This window comes from Colias croceus, chromosome 1 (genome assembly GCF_905220415.1).
Source record: "Colias croceus chromosome 1, ilColCroc2.1".
NCBI classification, from domain to species: Eukaryota; Metazoa; Arthropoda; class Insecta; order Lepidoptera; family Pieridae; genus Colias; species Colias croceus.
In genome coordinates this window covers 3,620,075-3,642,718 of record NC_059537.1, presented here as the reverse complement: position 1 = coordinate 3,642,718, position 22,644 = coordinate 3,620,075, and the positions used below count along the sequence as shown (strand labels likewise).

At 32.3% G+C, this 22,644-nt stretch overlaps 1 protein-coding gene across 1 annotated transcript in view; it reads right to left on the bottom strand.

Moving 5' to 3' along the window:
- Positions 1-3,802: 3,802 nt before the first annotated feature.
- Positions 3,803-22,644, bottom strand: part of LOC123692661 (protein eiger) — a 35,884-nt gene continuing 17,042 nt past the window's right edge. Inside the window, exons 2-8 of the mRNA XM_045637434.1 lie at positions 14,181-14,375; positions 12,890-13,019; positions 12,418-12,592; positions 8,514-8,604; positions 6,821-6,908; positions 5,488-5,639; positions 3,803-4,996 (exon numbers count right to left, since the gene is read on the bottom strand). Coding sequence (XP_045493390.1) covers positions 4,709-4,996; positions 5,488-5,639; positions 6,821-6,908; positions 8,514-8,604; positions 12,418-12,592; positions 12,890-13,019; positions 14,181-14,375 — 1,119 coding nt within the window. The 3' untranslated portion in view covers positions 3,803-4,708. The remainder of the gene's footprint in view (positions 4,997-5,487; positions 5,640-6,820; positions 6,909-8,513; positions 8,605-12,417; positions 12,593-12,889; positions 13,020-14,180; positions 14,376-22,644) is intronic.

The window sequence follows — 22,644 nt, the reverse complement described above, 5'->3', positions numbered from 1 at the left end:
TCATATACAGACTGTACTCTTTTATTTACATTAGCTCTGTTAGGCCCGCCTTGTTGCACATGCTATATTGACCTTTTAGTTGCACTATGTTTGCTCTCAGTGGTCATCAGTCTTCATTGTTTTGTTTTGTTTCAGCTCTATTTACAGCTATTGAGTGCATCAAATTTTTCAATGCAATTTGTTGGGAACGTGCAACTTAGAAAATAAGCTATTTCATTATTTTTTAATTTAATACTTAGATCTATGAAGAAGCTTAAGTATTGATATATACCTATAGTAGTAATAAAGCATTATTTAGTAGGTAAGTGAAAAGGTTTTCCTATAGAATAAAAATCCTAGAGGACAACATAAAGGGACAATATAACTTTCTATGGAATAAAAATAACTGCGTTAAAAACAACCGACTTCAAAAACGGAAAAGTAAGAAATAAAAAAGATTTGATATTATTAATTACTACATATTATTTTTATGTGCTATTTACTAAAAAGGTTTGATGTCGGTGCATGGGCTTAATACTAAGTGCTTAGTGTTTGGCACCGACTTCAAACCTATTTAATAAATAGCACATAAAAATAATATGTAGTAATTAATAATATCAAATCTTTTTTATTTCTTACTTTTCCGTTTTTGAAGTCGGTTGTTTTTAACGCAGTTATTTTTATTTAATACTTTTTAGTGTATTTTTCAACACGAATCAAACGAGCCCAAACTCGATAAAGTTGAGTCAATATATTACTGAGTTCCTATGGCCACCTTCCGATTCCATCATCAGATCAGCTCCATGTCATGATAATGTTTCATCGCTATCCAATTTACATTCGTATACAAAATTTCAGCTCAATCGGTTACCGGGAAGTGAATCAAAGTTACTTGCTACATTGAAATTAAGTCATCGAGTACAGACAAAAATGCTCATAAAATAAAAACTACTAGGCCTAGCCGAATAAAATTTTTATGGGACCAATTCGACACCATCCCGCATCGAACAAAAAAAGAATCACGTAAATCGGTTCAGAAACCTCGGAGTAATCGGTGTACATACATAAAAAAAAAAAAAAAAAATATACCGGCCGAATTGATAACCTCCTCCTTTTTTTTGAAGTCGGTTAATAAAATAGAACTACACTCATATTGAATATAACATAAACATAGTATGATTCATTAAAAATTTTAAGTACCTATATCATTTTCACATTAAAACTGAAAACTTCTTTGACTCCTCTTAATTAACGTTTACCTACGATCTGAGTTTTAAGTTATATTAATGATCAGTTCGGAAATAACTTTACAGGTACGACACCGACACGGCATCAATAATAATTTGAGTTTTAAACGTGTCTTTGTTCTAATGAACCTTAATAATGAGCTTTATCAAGAAGTTTTTTGTTTGTTGGGCTGCCTGGTAGAGATCGCTACCTAGCTATAAGGCCTTTTGCTGTTTCTGTAGTCTTGTCTTTGTTATATGTATTTTCAATGCAATAAAGTATTTTTCATTCATTCATTCATTTCAAGTTTTGAAACCAAAGTTGTCAAGTTTTAATTATACAAGTATGAACAATGATCTCAGGCATTTTATTTCTCTTTAATTTATGCCTACTGCCTGTAGATATAGAGGGAAAAAGTTTTACTGAACATAATATAACAGGCGAGTTTTGTGAACACAGTTCAAGGGTCTTGTAAGGCTTTTCTCGTGCCGTTTAATTGAAGGCGTCCGTTTGACATGAGAACAAAATTATCAATAATATTTTTTAAGGAATATTTTTTATTTGGGTAATATTGTAAAGGCGATGCGAATAAGTTTTATGGTTCTCCTTACCTTCACAGTTCTCAGAGATAGAGTACCTACCTATATTATTGGAAGCTTCAGAAAAAGCAACTTCTTGCTCAAATCGTAATTTTTTTTAAATTCTCATATTGATATAATGTAGTGTAAGGTCTATTATTAGAAATTAAAGATTTTTAACGGATTTTAAACGCGATTTATCTAATATATAAAAATCAATGCCACTTTTCGTTGTAATTCCATAACTCGAGAACGGCTGAACCGATTTCGATAATTCTTTTTTTATTATATTCCTTGATGTACGAGGATGGTTCTTATGTAGAGAAAACGTTAATATGTACCACGGGCGAAGCCGGGGCGGACCGCTAGTTCTATATATTATTTTCCTGACGTTTCGAACACTTTGTTCCAGTGTGACCACGCTCGCTGTAAAGTGTTTAATTTCTAAATGATTATAATACTCGCGTAAAATCAAACACTAGAAAATACTAGGCCTATTATTACTTGTTTAAATATTCGTTACATCAAAAATATTTTTTATCTTAAAAAGCTCATAAATCATAAACTTGCCAGAGTTTCTGAATTAAGCCGATTTCTTGTGTACTTGTTTCTCACTAATTGCTTATTTGTTGGCTCTTGTTTGTTTGGCTATTACTTATTTTCCCAGCGATTGTACTCAATGGGTACAATCGTTAACAAAATTCGAGAGATTTCAAGATCAACTTTATTCCTTACATTCTAACAATACTTATTGTATTGTACCTACTTGTTACTAATATTTTAACCCTTTAAAAATTTATGATTTTATGCTTAAGTATTTGTAATTTAAATAATAAATAAGGCGTATTTTTTACTTTCATCAGTAAAGTCTGATTTTATTTAATATCAAACTAGGCAGAGCCGGGCGAAGTAGTTAGTTTTTTTTCACGATAGGGTTGAGTCTTTGCGCTCCAATTACGTTTGTGATTTTTAATGATTTTATTATTTTAATTATATTACTGAAATTAAAGTGCTTTATCAATTTCAATACTAAAAACATAGCCTTATATAAAGAGACATGTAATATAGGTGTTCATATACATAGATACAACAAAACCTTTTTATATTAAAGCTTCACTCAAGATATTGCTACAGCTTCGCAGAATGTATTGTTAAAAAGTTTTCTATATAATAAGCTGTTGCCATCACGTTGCCATACTGAAAAAAATGGTTACATAACGAACAATTCGGTCTTGTCAAATCTTTGTAATAAACTTAGTTTGTTTTAGCAAAGAAAAATTTAAGATAAATGGAACCCTCTCAATAGAATTCAAATTAACCTTTGCTTTATACTTTATTTTTTGTAGTATTCGAAGCTTTTTATGAAGCAAATGGAATTTCAGTACAAATATCGTTTGAAGGTATAATTGAAAGTCATTTTGTCAATTAAAATTCCATTAGAAATAAATTGTTTTTATTGCTGAAATCCGAGAGGAATTGGTTCTGAATGAATTAGACAAAACGCGATTGATTTCGAGTCCTATTCGCGCTTCAGCGAACATCAATTGCTATTCTAGATTGAATCTAGGATAATTTCTAGATAGATTACATTTGTTCGATTCTAGTTTTGCTTATTAAATCTAGGTGTGTTTACTTTTTCTGATACCGCGATAATATTCATTTGAAGTGGTTTTATTAGATTTTGGCCCACATAGAGCCGATTTGCGTCATTTTTAGACAGATTTCGGCTCCATATTACTTATTTTTAGTCCTATTAGTCATAAATGCAAACTTTTGTAAAAATGCTGTGGTGTTTACTAGTTTAACTGTAATTTCTATTCAGACAGATTTTACCACAGTCACGTCGTACCTATAAATTGTACATAATGTATAGTTTTAAACACAGGCGAAGTCGCGAGCTTTAAGCTTGCTTTTATGTTTTATATTTTCTGTATTGGTATTTGAAAAGTCCTTTACCTTTTTTAGGTTTTCAGGTTTTGGCTATAACAGATAATATCTAAGTAAAAAATAAAAGATCATTTAAAAAAAATCATTTATTTTAATAACTCACAATGCTTAATTGCGTTTTAAATCTTACAGGGTAAAGTTAAAATATACATAATACAATTATAATAAATTATAATTTAATATTAACATTAATATGTACTAATATTATCAATGGCATTACAGATCTTTCGTTACCATATAAAATATTGAAAAATATATAATTTTCAACAATACAAATTATGGGTTATTTCAGTTTATTTTTAAATTGGCAAGCCACACATCACTTTATTTGTTAATTTATGAATTTGTTCTATTAAAAATGGCACACTTTGACTATACATTATAATAATCACGTAGGCTCTATTTCTATACTACAAAATCATGATCGCTAAAGAAGACCTTATTACTACGGCTTAGAGTATATATTAAAGGTACAAAAGTTCACTCTTGAAATTTTTTTAGACAAGAAATATTTCACTCCGTGTTGATTTTTACTGTTGAAATTTTTTATTTACATTTAAATGCACTCAATGTGTAAGCAGACGATAAAGTAGACGTTTACGTAGCTGATTTTTTTTTTAGTTTTTGTATATCAATTGTTTTTCACTCTAATGGGTCCTTTTCACAATGGGCAGCGTTGGGCGAGTAAAGACAATCATGATAGTGTAGAGGGCCTAAATATTTATGATCGGTCGTCATTGTACATGTTTGTTCATAACCGCCGTAATGGCCGCAAACATCGATTATTTGCTGGCCCAACGCTGTCCATTGTGACGAGTGCTCTTAAAATCTTAGTGAAAAAAAAAATACAATATGCATCAACATTTAGATTTCTTCAATAATTGTTTTAAATCTTTTAAAATCTGCTACACATAGCTTGCTAACAATTTGAAATCAATATCTATTATTCGTAGCTAAAGTTACGATTCAAATATATCCTACAATTCTTGTATCGGTTCATCTGCATCAGCCAATTTGACGAGCCCAATAAAGCTTTTTTCCGGTTGCATGAGCGAATGTCTATCTCCCCCTGTATTCCTGACCGCTAGTCTGTCCCCAGCTCTAAGGAACAGGGCTGATGCTGAGAAGCACGAGTTCGGTCTGTCTGTCGGTTCGTTTGAGTGAGAGGTTTGGGCACATTGCAGAAGGGTGTCACGACCTTCTGTGTAGGGGTTGGTACGGTGGAGCACCCAGGATATTATGTCGTGGCTGTCTAGGTAGTAGATCTGGAAGTAGAAGTTTTTTGGTTAAGGTTCAGTTTGAAATTATTAATTGAAAATTAAAGCCTGCAGATAATTTCTTAAGTTTTCACTGTAAGAAAAGTAAATTTAACATGTGTGATTTATTTTAGGCAAATTTTCGAAGATAGAAAAAAAGATATTTAATTGTATAAGTTAGAAAAATATATCAAAAAAAAATTGGTTGTCTGTAAAGTCGGTTTACTGACGATAGTTGAACGTGACAACGGCCTATTGTGCTTCTTTGTCGCTCGTTCCGCGCTCTCGCTTGCACATGGAACGCCTCAGAGCGAGGTAACGCCGCATGAGTCATGTTTTTTCGTGCGTGCAGCCGGCTATCGAATTATAAGACGTTGTCACGTCAAAAAATATCAAGTGGCCGTTGATGGCCACAAGTGGCTGTGGTCAGTGGCCCGATTGCGCCAACCTTAAAGCAACAATACCCAAAGCACCCACAATACAGCATCGCCAACACTCACCTGCACATAGACGAGGTAGACGCCGGTGTGGTGCACGTGCACGTGGCCGGAGCGGGTGAGCGTGGGGCGCGGGTGCGGCGACGCGGCCGTCCACGGCGCCGGGTACCACACGTCGTGCGGGGCGCCGTGCGACACGCGGACCAGACCGTTACCTGGTCACATTACATTTTTATAAGAACACTAGCTGCTAACTGAACGCACCGGCGCCACCTGAGCCAAAACTAAAAAACGACGTGTGGCACTCGGGGACTGCCGCGGTAAAGCTATTGCATGCTATACCTTCAAGCCACACCTCCGTGCCCGTCGGAGTGAGGAGCGTGAGGTTTTTTCGTTACGGAATTTCTCGATTCGGTCCCCGATGCAATAAGAAAGCTTAAAAAAAGCTCTAATAAATGAACTTAATTTATTTTTAAATGTCTGATTTTTTTATATGTTATTAAGATAACTATTACAATGTTATATTTAATCAGTCAGACAAATTGCAATGACCAAACATTCCCCCTAAACACAAAAATTACTCAACCATGAGTATGAGCGCGAGTGTCCTGTGTCAAAGCCATAAAGTAATACTCGACGCTAGGTTCTGCCTGCCAAAAGTCATTAGCATCGTATGTAACCTCACATATATTTTGATGATGTAGCTAAAATATCAGGTATATTACATAATACAGTAAAGTATAGCGCACGTGACTTTGAATACATATTAGGGTACATGGTCCTCATATATATTATACTAGTGGTCCGCCCCGGCTTCGCCCGTGGTACGTATTTAGTATCCTATATCCTTCTCCTGGCTCTAAACTACCTCCCTGCTAATTTTCAGCTAAATCGGTTCAGCCGTTCTTGAGTTATAAGTGGAGTAACTAACACGACTTTCTTTTATATATATAGATACCATGAAATAAATGTAATCACACAGTAATTATGTAGCGGTATATGATGTTTTTAATAGACTTGACGCCCGGGATGTTTGGTACAATTACTAAACGTAGGTAATTGATTTTTTTTACTCACATAGCCTAAACATAACGTCCAATTTAAAGTCGGTCCTTGTAGTTGTATATCAGACATTAAAAATTTAATGACGTTACCATTTAAATAGGAGTTTTATTTATTTCTTTAAGTAGGTCCTTCAGTTATACATTGTTATATGTAAGTGTATAGGTCTGTAAATATTGCCTGTTACGTAAAAAATAAATGTACATAATAAATAAATAAATTTACTGAGACCACAGAATAACAACTAGTAGCTACTGAGAGAGAGCTTTATATGAATTTGAAAATTCTTTTACATAATATAAGAATAACATGAAATAAAACATGAAATATTTACCTTTGAAATGTTCATGTATTTCCGTGTTAAGATGCGATGTGTTGCCATGGAAATGCGCCGCTATGAAAGGTCGCCTTTGACCGTCTTCCTGTTAACAATTTCACATTTCAATTATTGTTATTTTCGCGCAGAGGAATCTGGTATAAAGTGTCTTATAAAAACTTTATTTTGCCAAAAATATTAACTTTACAAAAATATGTAGGTACGCTGACTCTTAAACTAGAGGAACTCTGTGTCTTAAGAGCCAGCGTTCTTCCTTATAAATTTATTTACATTCTATTTTACATTACATCAAGTTACTTTCTATTTTGAGGTACTTCACTGTTATTTCTTTTAAATATTTTTAGTTTTTACCCTCCAATAAAACGTTAAGGTAGGTAATAAAGCAAGATTATAATTATACCCTCAATAATATTTTGAAGTTTATACTTAAGTTTGACGATCAACCATACAGGAAAATGTTCATTATTTTTTGCAATCCATGTCTAATTTAATTAGCCACATTCTTTATAGAATGAGATTAGTCCAGTCCATTCACTGTACCACATATTTGTGTTTATGTCTTCACACAGCAGTTGTCCTACAAATTGTCTATAAATCTGACTGACCCAGCGGGGTGGTCTCTAAATCGTAATAAAGCATAAGCCTTCACATAGTGTAAACCTAGCTATGTATTTTAGCAAAACTAGTTTGCACGTTATTTGATTATCATTTAAAATTGTGTTTTACTTTTGTTCCCAGAATGAATGTACATAATATCTCGATTATTCCCTTAAAAACCAAGCTCTATTAAAATTCAATAGTGTTCAAATTCCGCGATACGACTTTCTGAAAATTCTTGTAATACCTAAGTGCTGAACAAACAAATTCTTCTCAGCGATGGACACATAACTTAATAAATAACTTTTGCTTGTGCTTCTAAGTAACTTGTGCTTGAAACAAAAATTAAACTACAACTCGTAATAAATGCCTGGATATAAGAAGTTATGACGTATACTCTAAGAAAATTCAATGAAAGTGAGATTTCACAACTATCGTGAAAAATAAAAGAAAACATTTTCATGGAAAATATCCGCTTGTCAAATAAGGAAGTGTCGGTTACCAATAAAAAGAGGTAGGAGATTTATTTTACACCCACCCGTCTGTTGGAGAAGCTAAACCATAAGTAAATATTTGTAATCGTTTCAAATTTTTTATACTTACACGTAAAAATAATGTTTGTTTGTACAGTACTCCAAAATTAATAATGCGCATGCAAATCTTCGCTAATTGTCGTATTTCCAAAATGTATTTCCTTTGACTAAACAAATTTTACTAAATTATGTATGAAGAAAATGCATTTAACCACTCTTTAAACACATCGTCTTCGGACGCTCCGGGAATATGACAGTTACCTACCGAACTGTGTCGAAGATTTCTATGCGCATTATCACTTTTGGAGTACTGTATATCCTTTAAAGCATCGTTAACTATGGATTTGATTTTCAGCAAAATGTTGTGCTGTATGCAATGAGCATGAGCTCACAAAGTACGACTAATCTTCGTCAGTATTCATGCGAATCCGGGGTACACAGCTAGTATCAATATTAATCTTTTCGCGTTATTTATTGATTATAAAATTTTGAATCAATTATAATCTGAACAATACAGTATATTTCTTATAGAAATGTATAAAAACAATTGATTTTCTTACCTCCCCAGCACTATCTCTTACGGTTCTAGATACGGTGTGTAAAGACGGAGTGATAGCTTCTGTCTGCGGGATGTACTTCTTCGTTTTACGCCTGAAAATAAACGAATTTAATGATAAAAATTACACGATTTTATAGAAAGCCTTACATGAAAAATAATTAAATTAATATCGGAAAATAACTAGACATTATTATTCGTATCTCAAGAACATCTTTCCACGAAAATCTTTTATTAAATTTTCCATCCAATTATGATATTATGACACGTTTTACAATTTGTGGCCAGATTTCTAAAGAAGATAAAATATTATTAGATAAAAGTTACTTATAGAGGGGTTCGAAACTGTTTGAACTTTTAAAAATTCACAATGAACCAGCGTAACTGACAGTTGACCTAATTATAATTTTAAGCAAAATAGTTACACAACGTTTTTTCTTATAATTTTTGAAGCATAGTACTCTATATTTACTGTCTTTAATTTTAATACATGGCTACCTATTGACTTATTACATGTTGGGCAATAAAATAGACCTTATTAATTATTATGTTGAAAGTAATGATAAGCTTTCTATCTACAGCTACGGTAAGTTTGTATTTTTGTAGGTAACTATTCCTTACTAATATAACAAATGCAATAGTAATTTTATTTATTTATCCTTCTTTCACGTCACAATGAAGCGATTTTATGATACGACGTTTGAGTCTGGTGATGAAAGTGCTTTTTGTGAAACATCTTTTTACCATGAGAATTTCCTTCGCGAAGCCGTGGGCGGAAAACTTGTAATCAATATTACCGCTTTCGTACATAGAAAATAAATGAATAATGATTCTTACCACACTATCTTCTCTTTCATTAGGCTGAAGAGAATTTTCATAATTATTAGAGCATTAAATATTTTACATTCTCAAAAGCAATGCCAGATTCTTAGAAGATATTCAACCGATGAGTTTGTCGTAAGTCGTAAGCTGATATTGGGCGAACATTCTTCCACGTGGCCATGAATGGATGTATCGGGAATGCTGATATTAAATTCAACGGAATAATTATCGAGAATTCCGACTCTTTTATTAAACGTAAATTGATATGAGTTTATTTTGCATGTGTTGGATTACAAATGCATACGCAGAGTTGGTTTGAAATTGGTTGTTATGTCTGAATGATTGGACAAGTTTGAAACTACAGCGCGGAAATTATAAATGTAATTGTGTAGATTTAAAATGTTGAATGAATTGTCTAGTTTTAAAATGTTGAATGAATTGTCTAGTTTTAAAAGGTTGAATGAATTGTCTAGTTTTAAAAGGTTGAATGAATTGTCTAGTTTTAAAAGGCTGAATGAATTGTCTAGTTTTAAAAGGTTGAATGAATTGTGTAGTTTAAAATGTTGAATGAAATATGAATTGTGTTGTTTTAAAATGTTGAATGATGCTCACTTTCAATAAACAGCACAATTTTAAATATTTCAACAACACACGTTCAAATTACTTTGAAAAGCGTTAAGGGAAACTAACTATCAAAACTTTGCTTATGTATTATGTAACATACGAAACTATTTGACATCTACTTTACTGAGGGGAAGTAACGCGCAATGTGTTTATAGAATACTAATTTAATTTTTTATTACAAGTTCGGAATCGAATTAAAAAAATATATTATTCTTAATCATTTCTATTTGAGAGTTTGTAAAGTTAAATAGTAACCCTTTAAAAAGATACAAGTTTCTGACCTTTATTGTACAAGCAATCGATTATAATTTCAGCTTTCAAAAAATTATTCATTATTTATTATTCATCGGTAGTTACTGCTAAATTGATTGTACAAAAACAGCGAATGGAAAATACCAATTGTATTAAAAACATTTCCATCTAGTCAAGTATTCACAAAATTGGTATAAATAAAATCATGTCGCCGACCTTTCCATTCATTATTGGCCGAAATTATATTAGAATTTTCTACCTCTCATTTCAAGATATTCTTCTTATTCTATATTGACATTATTTTTACAAGAATTTCTTAGAACCACATTCGTTATTTCGGCAAATTGTTTAGTCTGATTCGTATGTGGGATTTGTTTAATACTATTATTATTTATTATGTTTACGAAAAACTATTTCGAGGAAAAGAATATCTCATTTATTACTTACATTACATGTAGATGATTAGACCAAATTATATGCCTTTTTTCGACCATTAAATGGTAAAACAGGATCGACTTGCTTTAGAGTTAGGTTAGACTCTATTGATCGTACAAAAATATAATATTCTACCAATCTAACACCACATTCAATCTCACAATTAGGTAGTAGGTACATACATATATTCATACCAAAAGTCAATAAAAAATAGTTTGGAAAATCCAAAAGTGCACGCCTCATAATCTCATCCTTTACAATAAAATTGATTATTTATAAAGAGTACACTATAAATATAAAGAAGAAATAAAATAAAACAGTTGGAAAAGTAAAGAAAGCGGTACCGTAATAATTGAGCTATTTTTCTTGTGGCCCCACCTAGATGTGAAACTGCGCAGGTTTATGGGACTGACTACCAACTTATTTTTTTAAACCTTGGCTTATAGTATAAACTATAAAGAATCGAATTTTGGTGAATTTTGAGTACACTATAAATATAAAAAAAAAATAAATAAAATAAAGAATATATATAGATATACTAAAATTATGGAGAACAGTCGATATTTTTTTTTTTTTTTATTTAATAACAATTAAACCACATCGAATCAGACCCTGAAAAATGAAAGGGTTCTATTCCTGAGCATACTCAAGCGTAAGATAAAAAAAAAGACTCGATTAGTAAAGTATTTCGGTCGCTATCGTGTTAACAAGAAAATCCTCCGCACATACAGACACACGGACGTCCAAGACAGAACTTTTTTAAACTGTTTTTTAACTAGTTTAAATAACAAAAATGACATCAAAAATATCATGAATGTTAAAAATAGTGTTTTTTCTTAATATGTGTGTGTATGTATTATCTTACAAGTGCAATGTATGATACATAAAGACATTTTAAGTTTGAAAAATCAGATGTTTTGCGCGAAGTGACAGTAGTACCCACCTCAACGCTTCGCTTATGAGGCGTGCAATAAAGTTTCAATTTACCTCATATCTATACTTTAATAATAATATAAAAATGAAGAGTTTGTTTGTTTGTTTGAACGCGCTAATCTCAGGAACTACTGGTCCGATTTGAAAAATTCTTTCGGTCTTAGATAGCTCTGCATTTATCGAGAAAGGCTATAAGCTATGTATATCATCACGCTAAGACCAACAAGAGCGGGGCGGGTGAAACCGTACAGGACTGCTAGTTTTAAATACAACTATTAATTATTCTTAAACACAACTAAGTACATATACAATTCTGTGGTATTGTGGTACAAGAGACGAAACCTGTGCAAAGCGGTTATGTTTCTATGTAACTTGACCGTGGGTTTCAAATATCCTCGCCAACAGGCTTAGCGTGTTTGTTTAGGTACATTCCTGTACGTTATATATAAGATATTATGTATTACGAATATTTATAAATAGATAGGGATCGTACACGACTTGGGTTTTCATTAAAAGTTGTGGAAAATTCTGACAGTAAATGAAATGTGTAATCGTAAATCGTATGTTAATTATTTGGTGAAATCTTTAATAACAATATATTATTATGATATGTATGTATATTCTATCCAAAAGTATAATCTGGATTCTCAATTCTTTACACTAAAAGAAACAAACAAACAAGGAATTCTACAGGGTGTTTAAACGAAATCCATCTAATAAATAATTAAAAACTATGCTCCTGTATTGCAAGTATTCCTTTGAATATGGCAAGTAACTATAAACAAGCTATTGGTAAAGCTGGCAAAGCTGTGATAATTGCTTGAAAAATTCAATTAACTAACCTCTCATCCAATTTAGCGAAAGCTTTAGGCGTGTTGACCGGTGTGATGGCATCAGCAGCGGAGTCCGGCATCACACGACGTTTGACGCGGCCATTTTGTTTCTCTGGCTCTGTGTCTGGTGTCTTGCTTGTCACTTCGACTTTGTTGCGCGTGAAGGATGGTAAGGTTGGCAGAGCTGATGATAGAAAAAATATATTTATGGCATTAATCCATAACTAATCACTTGAGGATTGTTTTTTTTTATAAAAATTCAGTGAAAAAATCAACAATTCCAATTGTATGAGATATGTACATATTTATAAAAAAACAAGATATAGATAGTAGATAGGTATGTCATTTTCACACGAAAGCGTTTAATGTTGATGGATAAAGTACAAAATACAGCATCATCAAACATTGTCAATAATGAAATATACATAAAGGAATAAGTTCCAAAAAGGCTGAAGAATATGTCGAAGGTTCCAGAACTTACCAATATCCTGTATCTCGGGGTTCTCATTGAGCAAACGTTTGATCTCGTTGAGGTTGCCGCCGACGTCCACGCCGACTACACCTTCCATGAAGTCGTCGGGAGTCAGACGCACCATGTTCGTCGATCCTATCTGTTAACAAATAACAATAAAATTATTTATTACTTTAAGATACAAATATATTTTACAAATTACATGTTTTAAATTTTAAATAGTGCATATATATTATAGCCTAGACTATAAAGTGGTAATGTTTGTACCGTTATAGGCGGTAAAATCTCTGTACTTAGTACCAATTTTAACAATTGATTTTTCTATAGTAGGCCACGTTATCTGTGAGAGTCATTGTTGTCTTCATCCCGGTTCAACCCAAGCAGGGTCGGGGTTAGAAGCTAGTATACCAATTTGGCATTTTACAATATTCGCCTTGAGGTATAAATTTAAAAAAGTTAAATGAATTGACTGCCCACGATGTTCATGTTGATGTAAAGTTACCCCATTTTAGGTAGTAAGTACTAAACTTTAACATGACAACGAAAATGTTTTAGTAACGTAAGTTAGAGGTATAATCGTATGTCAGCGCACGCAAATTATAATAAAGGTCGCTGAGCGCCTGTCGACTGTAATTAACCAGATCTCAAGTATTTTAAACTTTATATTAATAACGTCGGCTTAGCGATGAAAGTACCCAATAAAATGAGCGCTGTGAGCATTACGAGCAGTGATGTAGGTTAGCAGGGTGAACGCGATAAATTTTGCTGAGTGAAATGTGATTTTTTTGTTTTTATTCACTAAATTTCTTGTTAAACTTCCTTTGTGATTTGGGTATGTTACATTTATGAATCATAAGCCTAAGTCGAAGTAAATGTAATTTCATGCTTTCAACCGATTCGCGGTACCGAGGCTTTCTAAGTACCTATAAATACAAAAGATTCTTTGTAAATATAAATGCTGAACAAATTACTAGGAACTTTGGTTGGTTTCATTCTGGAAAATCAAATAAAATCTTTTCTTTGATAACTATATTTAATGTTAACAAAAAAATGCCTATCTTTTTATAAAGGTTTGAAGGAATCTTTACCAGGAATTCTTTTAATTCATTCCATTGATGAAATTTGACCATAACCGTATGCCAGTGTTTTTTTTATGCGTTATTAAAAAAAACTGGTAGCTTTCTGCCCCCTTCGTCCTTAGTAACTATAAATGTGCCAAAAAACGCCTCCGTCCGCTTAATATTCATAAAATAGTATTCAAAGTTACTTCATGTATTAAATATTAATAAATATAGCTCACCTTTTCTCTCCTATCGTAATCCGGATACCAGTCCCCGCTCTCCGCGTCATCATCTCCCTCGAACATGTCTTCATCATCACCCTCAAGCACCGTCAGCCCGTGCAGCTTCTCCAGGGAGTCGTAGCTTTGCTTGTCTTGTTTCGTTTCCTTGTCTTCCTCTACCAGGTTCACGTCCTGGTCTTCGTCTGCGTATAACTGTGAACAAATATGAATATGTAATTAAATATAGCTGTAAGCTATTTTATATTTTAGGCAACTATAATATCCGTAACCGTTCTATTTTTCCATTCCTATAAATTATACAGGGAAGCATTATTAGAAAATTAATTCACATATACCTACGGTAAGTGAGAATTCTATTTTTGTGCTCGATCGATTTTGAATTGAATGCCTAGAACATTTTTGCGGGCGTTTGGAAAAAGTAAATTCACGGCGTAATAAATTTGTTTGTGACACGTACTTTGGTCGTGAGAGAGTTAATATTTGTCTCTTGTTCATGATACTTTTCTATTTTATTTTTTATCCATTACAGTGAAAGAATCCGGTTTTAATCACATTTTTAATAAGAGTTCGTAAAAGTTGAATTTATTGTTAAGACATATTTTGGGAAGATAAATATTCTACCCCTTGGCACATCAAGGTCGGCAGATATTTTGTGGTGTAATATTATAGGATCGTTAGTCCTACGGTTTCACGTCGCTATGTGTAATCAATCTTGTCTGTGTTCAGTCACCAGCGGTAGATTGGTAGCCAGACTTGCCGCAACTTTGACTCTCTATAGCTTGAATTTTATATTTTTGGTTTTATGGCATTCAAATGTTAAATATAAATTTATAAATAATATAATCACGAGTGGCCAAGTTGGTCAGGCATCCGCCCCAGATTGGCGTGAAAAGATGCGGTTTGAATCCCGCCTCGTGATCGATTTTTTTCTATTCTTTATAAATTTACATCTCTATAGCTTTCACGTAAAAATACTGAACCAAAAACGGAAAAAGGTTGCTACTTACAAACTTAAGTCATATTGGATTCTATTTAAGAGGAGAGCTCTTCCCAACAAATGTCAAAGTTAATATAGGTCATTGAATAAGAAAATATCTCATACCATAAATAAAACCGTATTATCCACCCCTTAACAATACATGTGTATTGAATTACCTAGCCTTATACCTCATAATACACATATCATAATGAACTTGTCAAGCGCTAATGTGCAGACAATATAAATACACTGGAAGCATATAAGGACGGGTTTACGCGCCATAACCTATTTTATACACAAAGGAATGATCGGAAAAGACATTAAGAATAATATCTGGATCGGACATTATTCTCTCTTGGAAGTGGGTCGATAAGAGTTTATATCTAGGTATTTACCGACAAACTTAGGTACTTAGATTACAAAATAAACTTAGATATTTCAAAATGTAAGGAAATTTTGATGACAAATTTAGGCACAAACTCGATGTTTATATGAAACATTATTGAGCTTAAATACGTTGCTGTCTCAGCAATTTGGATAATAAGATCGTTAAAGAAGGACACGGACACGGACAAGACGTAATTGATAAAAAAACGACATAAAATAATTATTTATCAGGAGGAGTCAAGCAAGCATCCACAGACCACAACTCAAATTTGCAATTTCTTCAAATATTCTAAAGGTTTCGTCCATAATTCGTTGATTCTTGCGTTGAATTCATGAATCTATCTATACATATAATAAATCTGTAGAAGGGTCAATTCTGTACATTGAAAATATTGAAAAAATAAATACCAGGGTGTGTTACTGGATCGATACCAAACCCAAATATGTGATTAAAAAAATTTTTGTCTGTCTGTCTGTATGTTCAGGCATCACGTGAAAACTAACGGTTCGATTTCGATGAAACTTGGTATAATTATACCTTAATATCCTGGGCGTAAAATAAGATACTTTTTATGCTGGAAAAATAAGTATAAAAAAATTAATCTTAATTTTTCAGTTTTTTCCATAGACGTTGTTCTATACTAATCTATAGAATCGCGAACACACGTTGCGTATTATAATAGGCCCAGCCGTATTTGGGTCCGATAGATATTTATAAGATGTCATTGTCAGAGTTACTCAAAATGGAGAAAATAAACCATCCACGCGAAGACCGACATCCGCGCGGACGGAGTCGCGGGCGGAAGCTAGTATAATATAAATATATGATTATGACACTCCATACGAACTTTCTTACATAAGTAGATACATAATTTAATATGTAGGTACTTGGTAGGTACTATATGAGTTGTTTCGGGATGGCATGTAAAATGTAATCTAATAATGTTATTCCTTTTACATCTTAAATCAAGACGAAGGGTCAGTTCGGTATATTTTATGCTGCTCTGAATTTCATTATGTATTATTTATATAGTCAGTCAAGCTCAATTTTAAGAACTAGTCTGACCCAGAATCTGACGACGTTTGTTTGTATTAACTTCACTTTCTCTTTATGTCTTGCTTAAAATTCTAATCCACAATCTTGAAACAATTTACTGGAAAGCTTTAAAAGTATTTTCGAAATAGGCCACGTTTGAAGCTATCGGGTTACTGAATTCTCGCAGAAGACGGTGTTAGTGATATGATATATTATTTATGTTAGGTATAGAAATTCTACAACAGAGGCGCCAATGCTCGTATAGCACACATAATAATATTCTATTGATATTGGAAACCTTAGCATGTTACGAGGAAGCTATCGCTATCAGGCGAATCATATCTCTTCTCTTACGTTCCTGTGACGTGATTATTCAATTTCGAAATGTCAAAGGTATCCCGACATATTGTGACGACAAATCTATGGCGTATGGGAAATATTCATTGGTACAATTAGCCTTGAGCTTTTATTACGCATTCATTTAAAGGTAATATTTATATATATATTTTTTTTATTTATCGGAAAAATCATTTAAAATATGTGAAAACTTCATAATATGTAGGTAGTACAGTAAAATTACTCCCGTAAACAAAATGTTTTATATTGAATTGTCGAACAGTTACATAATATTATGTTTCCCCGCAGGAACGAAAATTAATGACTCTCGCTGCAACAAAAATAACAAACAATTTTTGCTCTGACAGCTATCACATTTTGTTATTTAAATTTCTTCGAGTATTTCATGTCAAGAAAACCGGTGTGTTCCATATTGGTTCCACATATTATACCCTACAACATTTTGATTGACATTTTCTTAAGAGCACTTGGAGTGTATATATTGTGACGAGGATATTTAATTCGACATAGGTACTTAGTATAAGTAGTGCATTAATACTTAGGTATACGTTTTCCTTTTTAGAATATATTATATTTTATAAGCGTGCGTGTATTAAACGATTTTATCCTGTTAATTGATGTGGGATTTATGATTATCATTATTACCTTCAGTTTATAAATTCCTATCTACATATATGAATAATTCCAACACAAGCCGAAAAAACAATTTTGTTTAAAATACACCATAAACATTGAAAATTAATAAATATAAATATTTCAGGACAATTTTCACACACGGCGCGATCTGATCCCATACTAAGCTTTCGCTTTTGTTATGGAAACCAGATGGCTGATAAACATATATATAATTTTAAATAAATACTTAATATCGACCCAGACACAGAGAAACATCTATGTTCATCACACAAATATTTGCCCCGGGTGGGAATCGAACCCACGACCTCTGGCTTGGAAGGCAAGTCAAATACAATATCACGCGACAGTATTTAACAATTCAATTCAATGCATAAAATATCATCCAAAAATAAACATTCATAGCACTAATAATACAAAACAGGAACAGAAATATATATCATTTTCTGACATTCACTCGACACACATTCAGTTTGACGTCATCGGGAATTGAATTGTTTTGATGTTTACTGATGAGCTATTTTTAAGATTGATTTTGATAACATTCTAAATGCATTAACTTTTAAGATGGATCTCGGCCATGTGGAGGTGAAAAGCGTTTACGAGCAGTTTTTATATCGTCGATTGAAACGTACATATTTAACTCATATTTATATTTAGACGTTAGCACTTCACATCGAATAAACTAGCTTGATTTGTTTATAACGAGCTTTATTACGCTCTGTAGGAATGTAGGTACTATAAAATTATGCGCTTATAATTATGTACCTACATTCAAATAATATAGAAAATCCTTAATAGTATACATATATATTTCAGGATAAACGACACACTAATTGGTTGATGATTCATACGTGGGAAAGTCTAATAAAATAAATTGATATTTATTTATTATTACAACCGCATTGAAAGCAAAGAAGTATTCTCCTTAGTAAATATACAAACGCGATTCAGAGCAATTTGGTTATCCCAATTATTGTTTATAATTCGTTTTTAGGACAGTTTGAAGTAAACATTCAGAGTGATCCAACACACTCTTTGCAGACCTCATTCCTGAATTCCTGCATGCAAATTAAATGCGCTGTTAGGTTATTAGTAAATAGGTCACTCTTAAATAGACCGCGTAAGGGTTTAGTCATACAGACTGCAAATAAATGTTCCTATGAATTGGATTTATCCTTGTTTCAAGGAAAGCAAAGCTTATTGGAAGTACTGGGAAATAGTACATTGATATTTGATACAAATATGTAACAATTAGCAGATGGTAACACATGCATGAAGGTAATTTGACGATTATGTTGAAAGTGACACATGATACATTCGCTTAAGAGGGCTTATTCAATTTAACGCAAGTCAGAATGTCCGCGATCTATTACGATAGATCGCGGCTTGCGCTATCCTTTTACTATGAACAGCATAGGTCCACAGGAGAGCGCCGAGCAACATGTCCTCTCTCTGGGAAGGCTCGCTGCCGACTGATTTTAATCGGGTCGCGCGCAGTGTTTTATAGCACTTTAAAAAAAATTGTAGAAAAATAATAGTGGTACCTTAGTTGATTTTTTAAATTTAATCTTATAAGTAAGACGTTCTTTTATTGCAATATGTATAAATTATATTCAACTAAGTCAAATATCTTGGTGAAAATAATCATTTTGTCGACTATAATTTCTAAAAAAATTCACATTGTTCGGATTTTAATTTCGTAAGTTAGGAGTCCAAAATAAAAAAATCTTTTAACTAACTATTTTAATAAGGATTTTTGCAGTTAGTTAAAAAAAAATGTGTGTTAGATCTGTCAGCAATTTCAGATATTTTTAGCTTCGAAATTGACACTAAAAGTGAAATCAAGTAATCATCGGCTCAGTTATCTTGATGGTATTCACAAATACTGTATTAATTGAAAAAAACTCTTAACTAACTATATAGACAATAAAATTTCCTAAAATTATTAGTAATTCATATGTTTGTAAGATAAGTGGTTGATGGGCAATCTGGTTTGAAAAATCACATATTTGAGCCAAACAGCGCACGGACCGCGTACACGGCCTTAACAAACAAAAAAGGAACAATGGTAACAAAAGACATTCGATATCTCGTATTTTTATTTGTTCTTCAAAAGTGATGTGGAAATCTGCTTTTGCGAAACATGAAGCTCGGCTTTTCTACTTTTTACTTCTATAAAAAAATAATGTGATATTATGTAGTTACGCGACTATTTCAAACCTATAATATAATAAGTTGATAATTGTATTCTTATATACTATTTCACTCAAACATCACACACAACAAGCTTATCAAAGGAAATCTCGTAGATATGTAGTTGCATAAGTAGTAGTAGGTACAGCATAGTCGTAGTCGTAATATATATAAATCTCGTGTCACAATGTTTGTCTTCAATGGACTCCTAAACCACATAACCGATTATAATAAAATTCGCACACCATGTGCAGTTCGATCCAACTTGAGAGATAGGATAGTTTAAATGTCAAATCGTTTTAGAGAAAGCGGGCGAAGCCGCGGGCGGTAAGCTAGTAGTATTATATGAAACTAGATTTTTTATCCGTAAGATAGGGGCCTAAATGTCAGTTGACCCATACTAAGAGGCGTTAGGGCGACGTGCAATCAACTCAATTGTGACTGCAGCGCTGAAATTGCTGAAAATTGGCCACTAATTGCACTTGCTGTTTTGACGTCTCGACGAATTGGATCAGAATTGATGTCCATTTTGCAAATTGAACAACGTTTTTAGAATGCCCTTTTTAATTAGAGTGCTCAATTTCAATTCATTATACGTCACTGTAATTTTATCAACTTCAAGCATAATTAGATAAATACATTGAGTTCTTTTAAAACATTTGTGAATTGGCCCATGTTTTATTATTTTCTTTCAGGTTGAATTGGCTATTCATTTCAAATTAGTGTAGATAAATTAAATATATTTACCTGTCTCATTCAATAAAAATAAACCTTTATTATTTAGTTTTTTAGTTTTATTTATTTCTTGCACAGTTTTGTATTATCTTTCACGCTCCATTCATCCTAGGAAACATTTAATACACTTAGCGACGCAAATAAAAAGAGAACACAATTTATGACTTATACGTCTTATAAGGAAAAGTTCCATCTTAGTTATTAAACCATTGTTGTCTACGTTTTAGAAATATTTTTATTCTACTTCTCTATACTCATATTATGACCATGAAAGTTTGTCATGTTGGATGATTTTTATATTCTTTTACGCAAAATCCAATTCAAACATTTATTTATTGAGCCTTCGTTAAGAAGTGCATTTAAATAAAGAAAAATAAAAATTGATTAAAAAGAGCACATCGAATGTGTATGAAATTTTAAACAGCAGAATTTGGATAAGCTCTAAGGCTACATGCTGGCTACGCGAATATAACCACTGCCTCATTGAACTTGCTCTATTCACTATAATTGTATCTGGATAAAAATCACATTAGTTATATTGTGTTGAAACCTTCATATACAACAGATACTAAAATATTGTACTAGTATATACCCTACTAAGTTACGTCAATTATAAAAAACAACTAAACGTACGTTTTCTTCTCCGTAGCTAAAACACACAAAAACTCAGAAATATCTAAACAATACACTATCAGTACAAATGTTATGTATATTGTATGTGTGAAGTTTATCTTGGGGCGGTGTTATGGCGGCAATAAAACAAATGAATACACGACCCGAAGTTAAGTGCCAGACATATACACTTGAGTGACTTTGAGGAGATATAGGTTATCAAACTGCAATATTATTGGGCGAAGTTATTCGATATTGATACTTGAACTTTTAAAATAAAATACTTTAATCAATTTTTAGAAGTTGATCTGCAGAAGGGAATACCTACACCAATTTTACCGTACTTATAACACACCAAAATTTTTTTTAAGAAAACAAATCTCCTTTGATCACATTGATTTAAATTAAATTCAGTAAAAAATATCTGCCAATTAAAAAAACTCGCAGGAAATTTAATCAATATGTACACAATTGTTTTTAAAAGTGTCAGCACAATGGATACTTTTCACGTGTTTTCACTGCAACGTTTAATACTAAGTCATATGAAATACTCTGTTTTGCTACCTTATTTACTAAGTGCGCTTCTAATAATAGGAAATGCAATATAACCTTTCGAAGAGCACCTACTTCCTACGCATCGGAACGTTTCCCGTTAAATCCCAGGAATCCTATGAATGTGGGATGGAATTAATTTACCCGAGACCGACGACAATTTAATCGTATTAAGTCTAACTTTCTAAATATGGAACTAAAAAGTAGAATGAAGGTACGTTTATTCAATACAGGTGAATATTTTTATCGAGTCCAATTAGGTTCGTAAAATGTATTTGCGTAAATTATAATATAGAGATACAAATATTGCATTATTTATATAAGTTTATTTTGGGAAAATTAACCAAAATTTTTTTGCAGGTTGCACTTAAAGATCGCGTCTTCATTCATGTCGCTTTTAATTTTAAAATGACATGACGTAATACGTGTTTAAAGTCCATTCTATTTTTGCGTTACACGTGATATTCTGTACAAATTGTTTTGTATAGAAATAATACTTCTACGAGTACTTTCGTAGTGGCATTACTATTATTGTTTTAGGTTGATCCAATAAAATAACTATTGATCTAGCAAAAATAGAAATTTAAAACAATCTCAGATTGATATTCGAATTTGATATTTTATTCGATTCATTTTTCATCACATTTTTTACAAGTTTTATTTTAGTATCAATTCAATTATTTCCCTAGAGACTTGTGTCATTGAATACTGCGCTAGCGCCAAATTGGTTAGAAAAGTTTTACTTTCAGTTTACTATTATGGCTTCTTGCCAATTCAAACGGCGATGAAACAATATGATTTGAAATGAATATCAAGGAATTTTTACATATAAATCCATACTAATATTATAAATGCGAAAGTAACTCTGTCTGTCTGTCTGTTACTCAATCACGCCTTAACTACTGAACTAATTTGCATGAAATTTGGTATAGAGATATTTTGATACCCGAGAAAGGACATAGGCTACTTTTTAC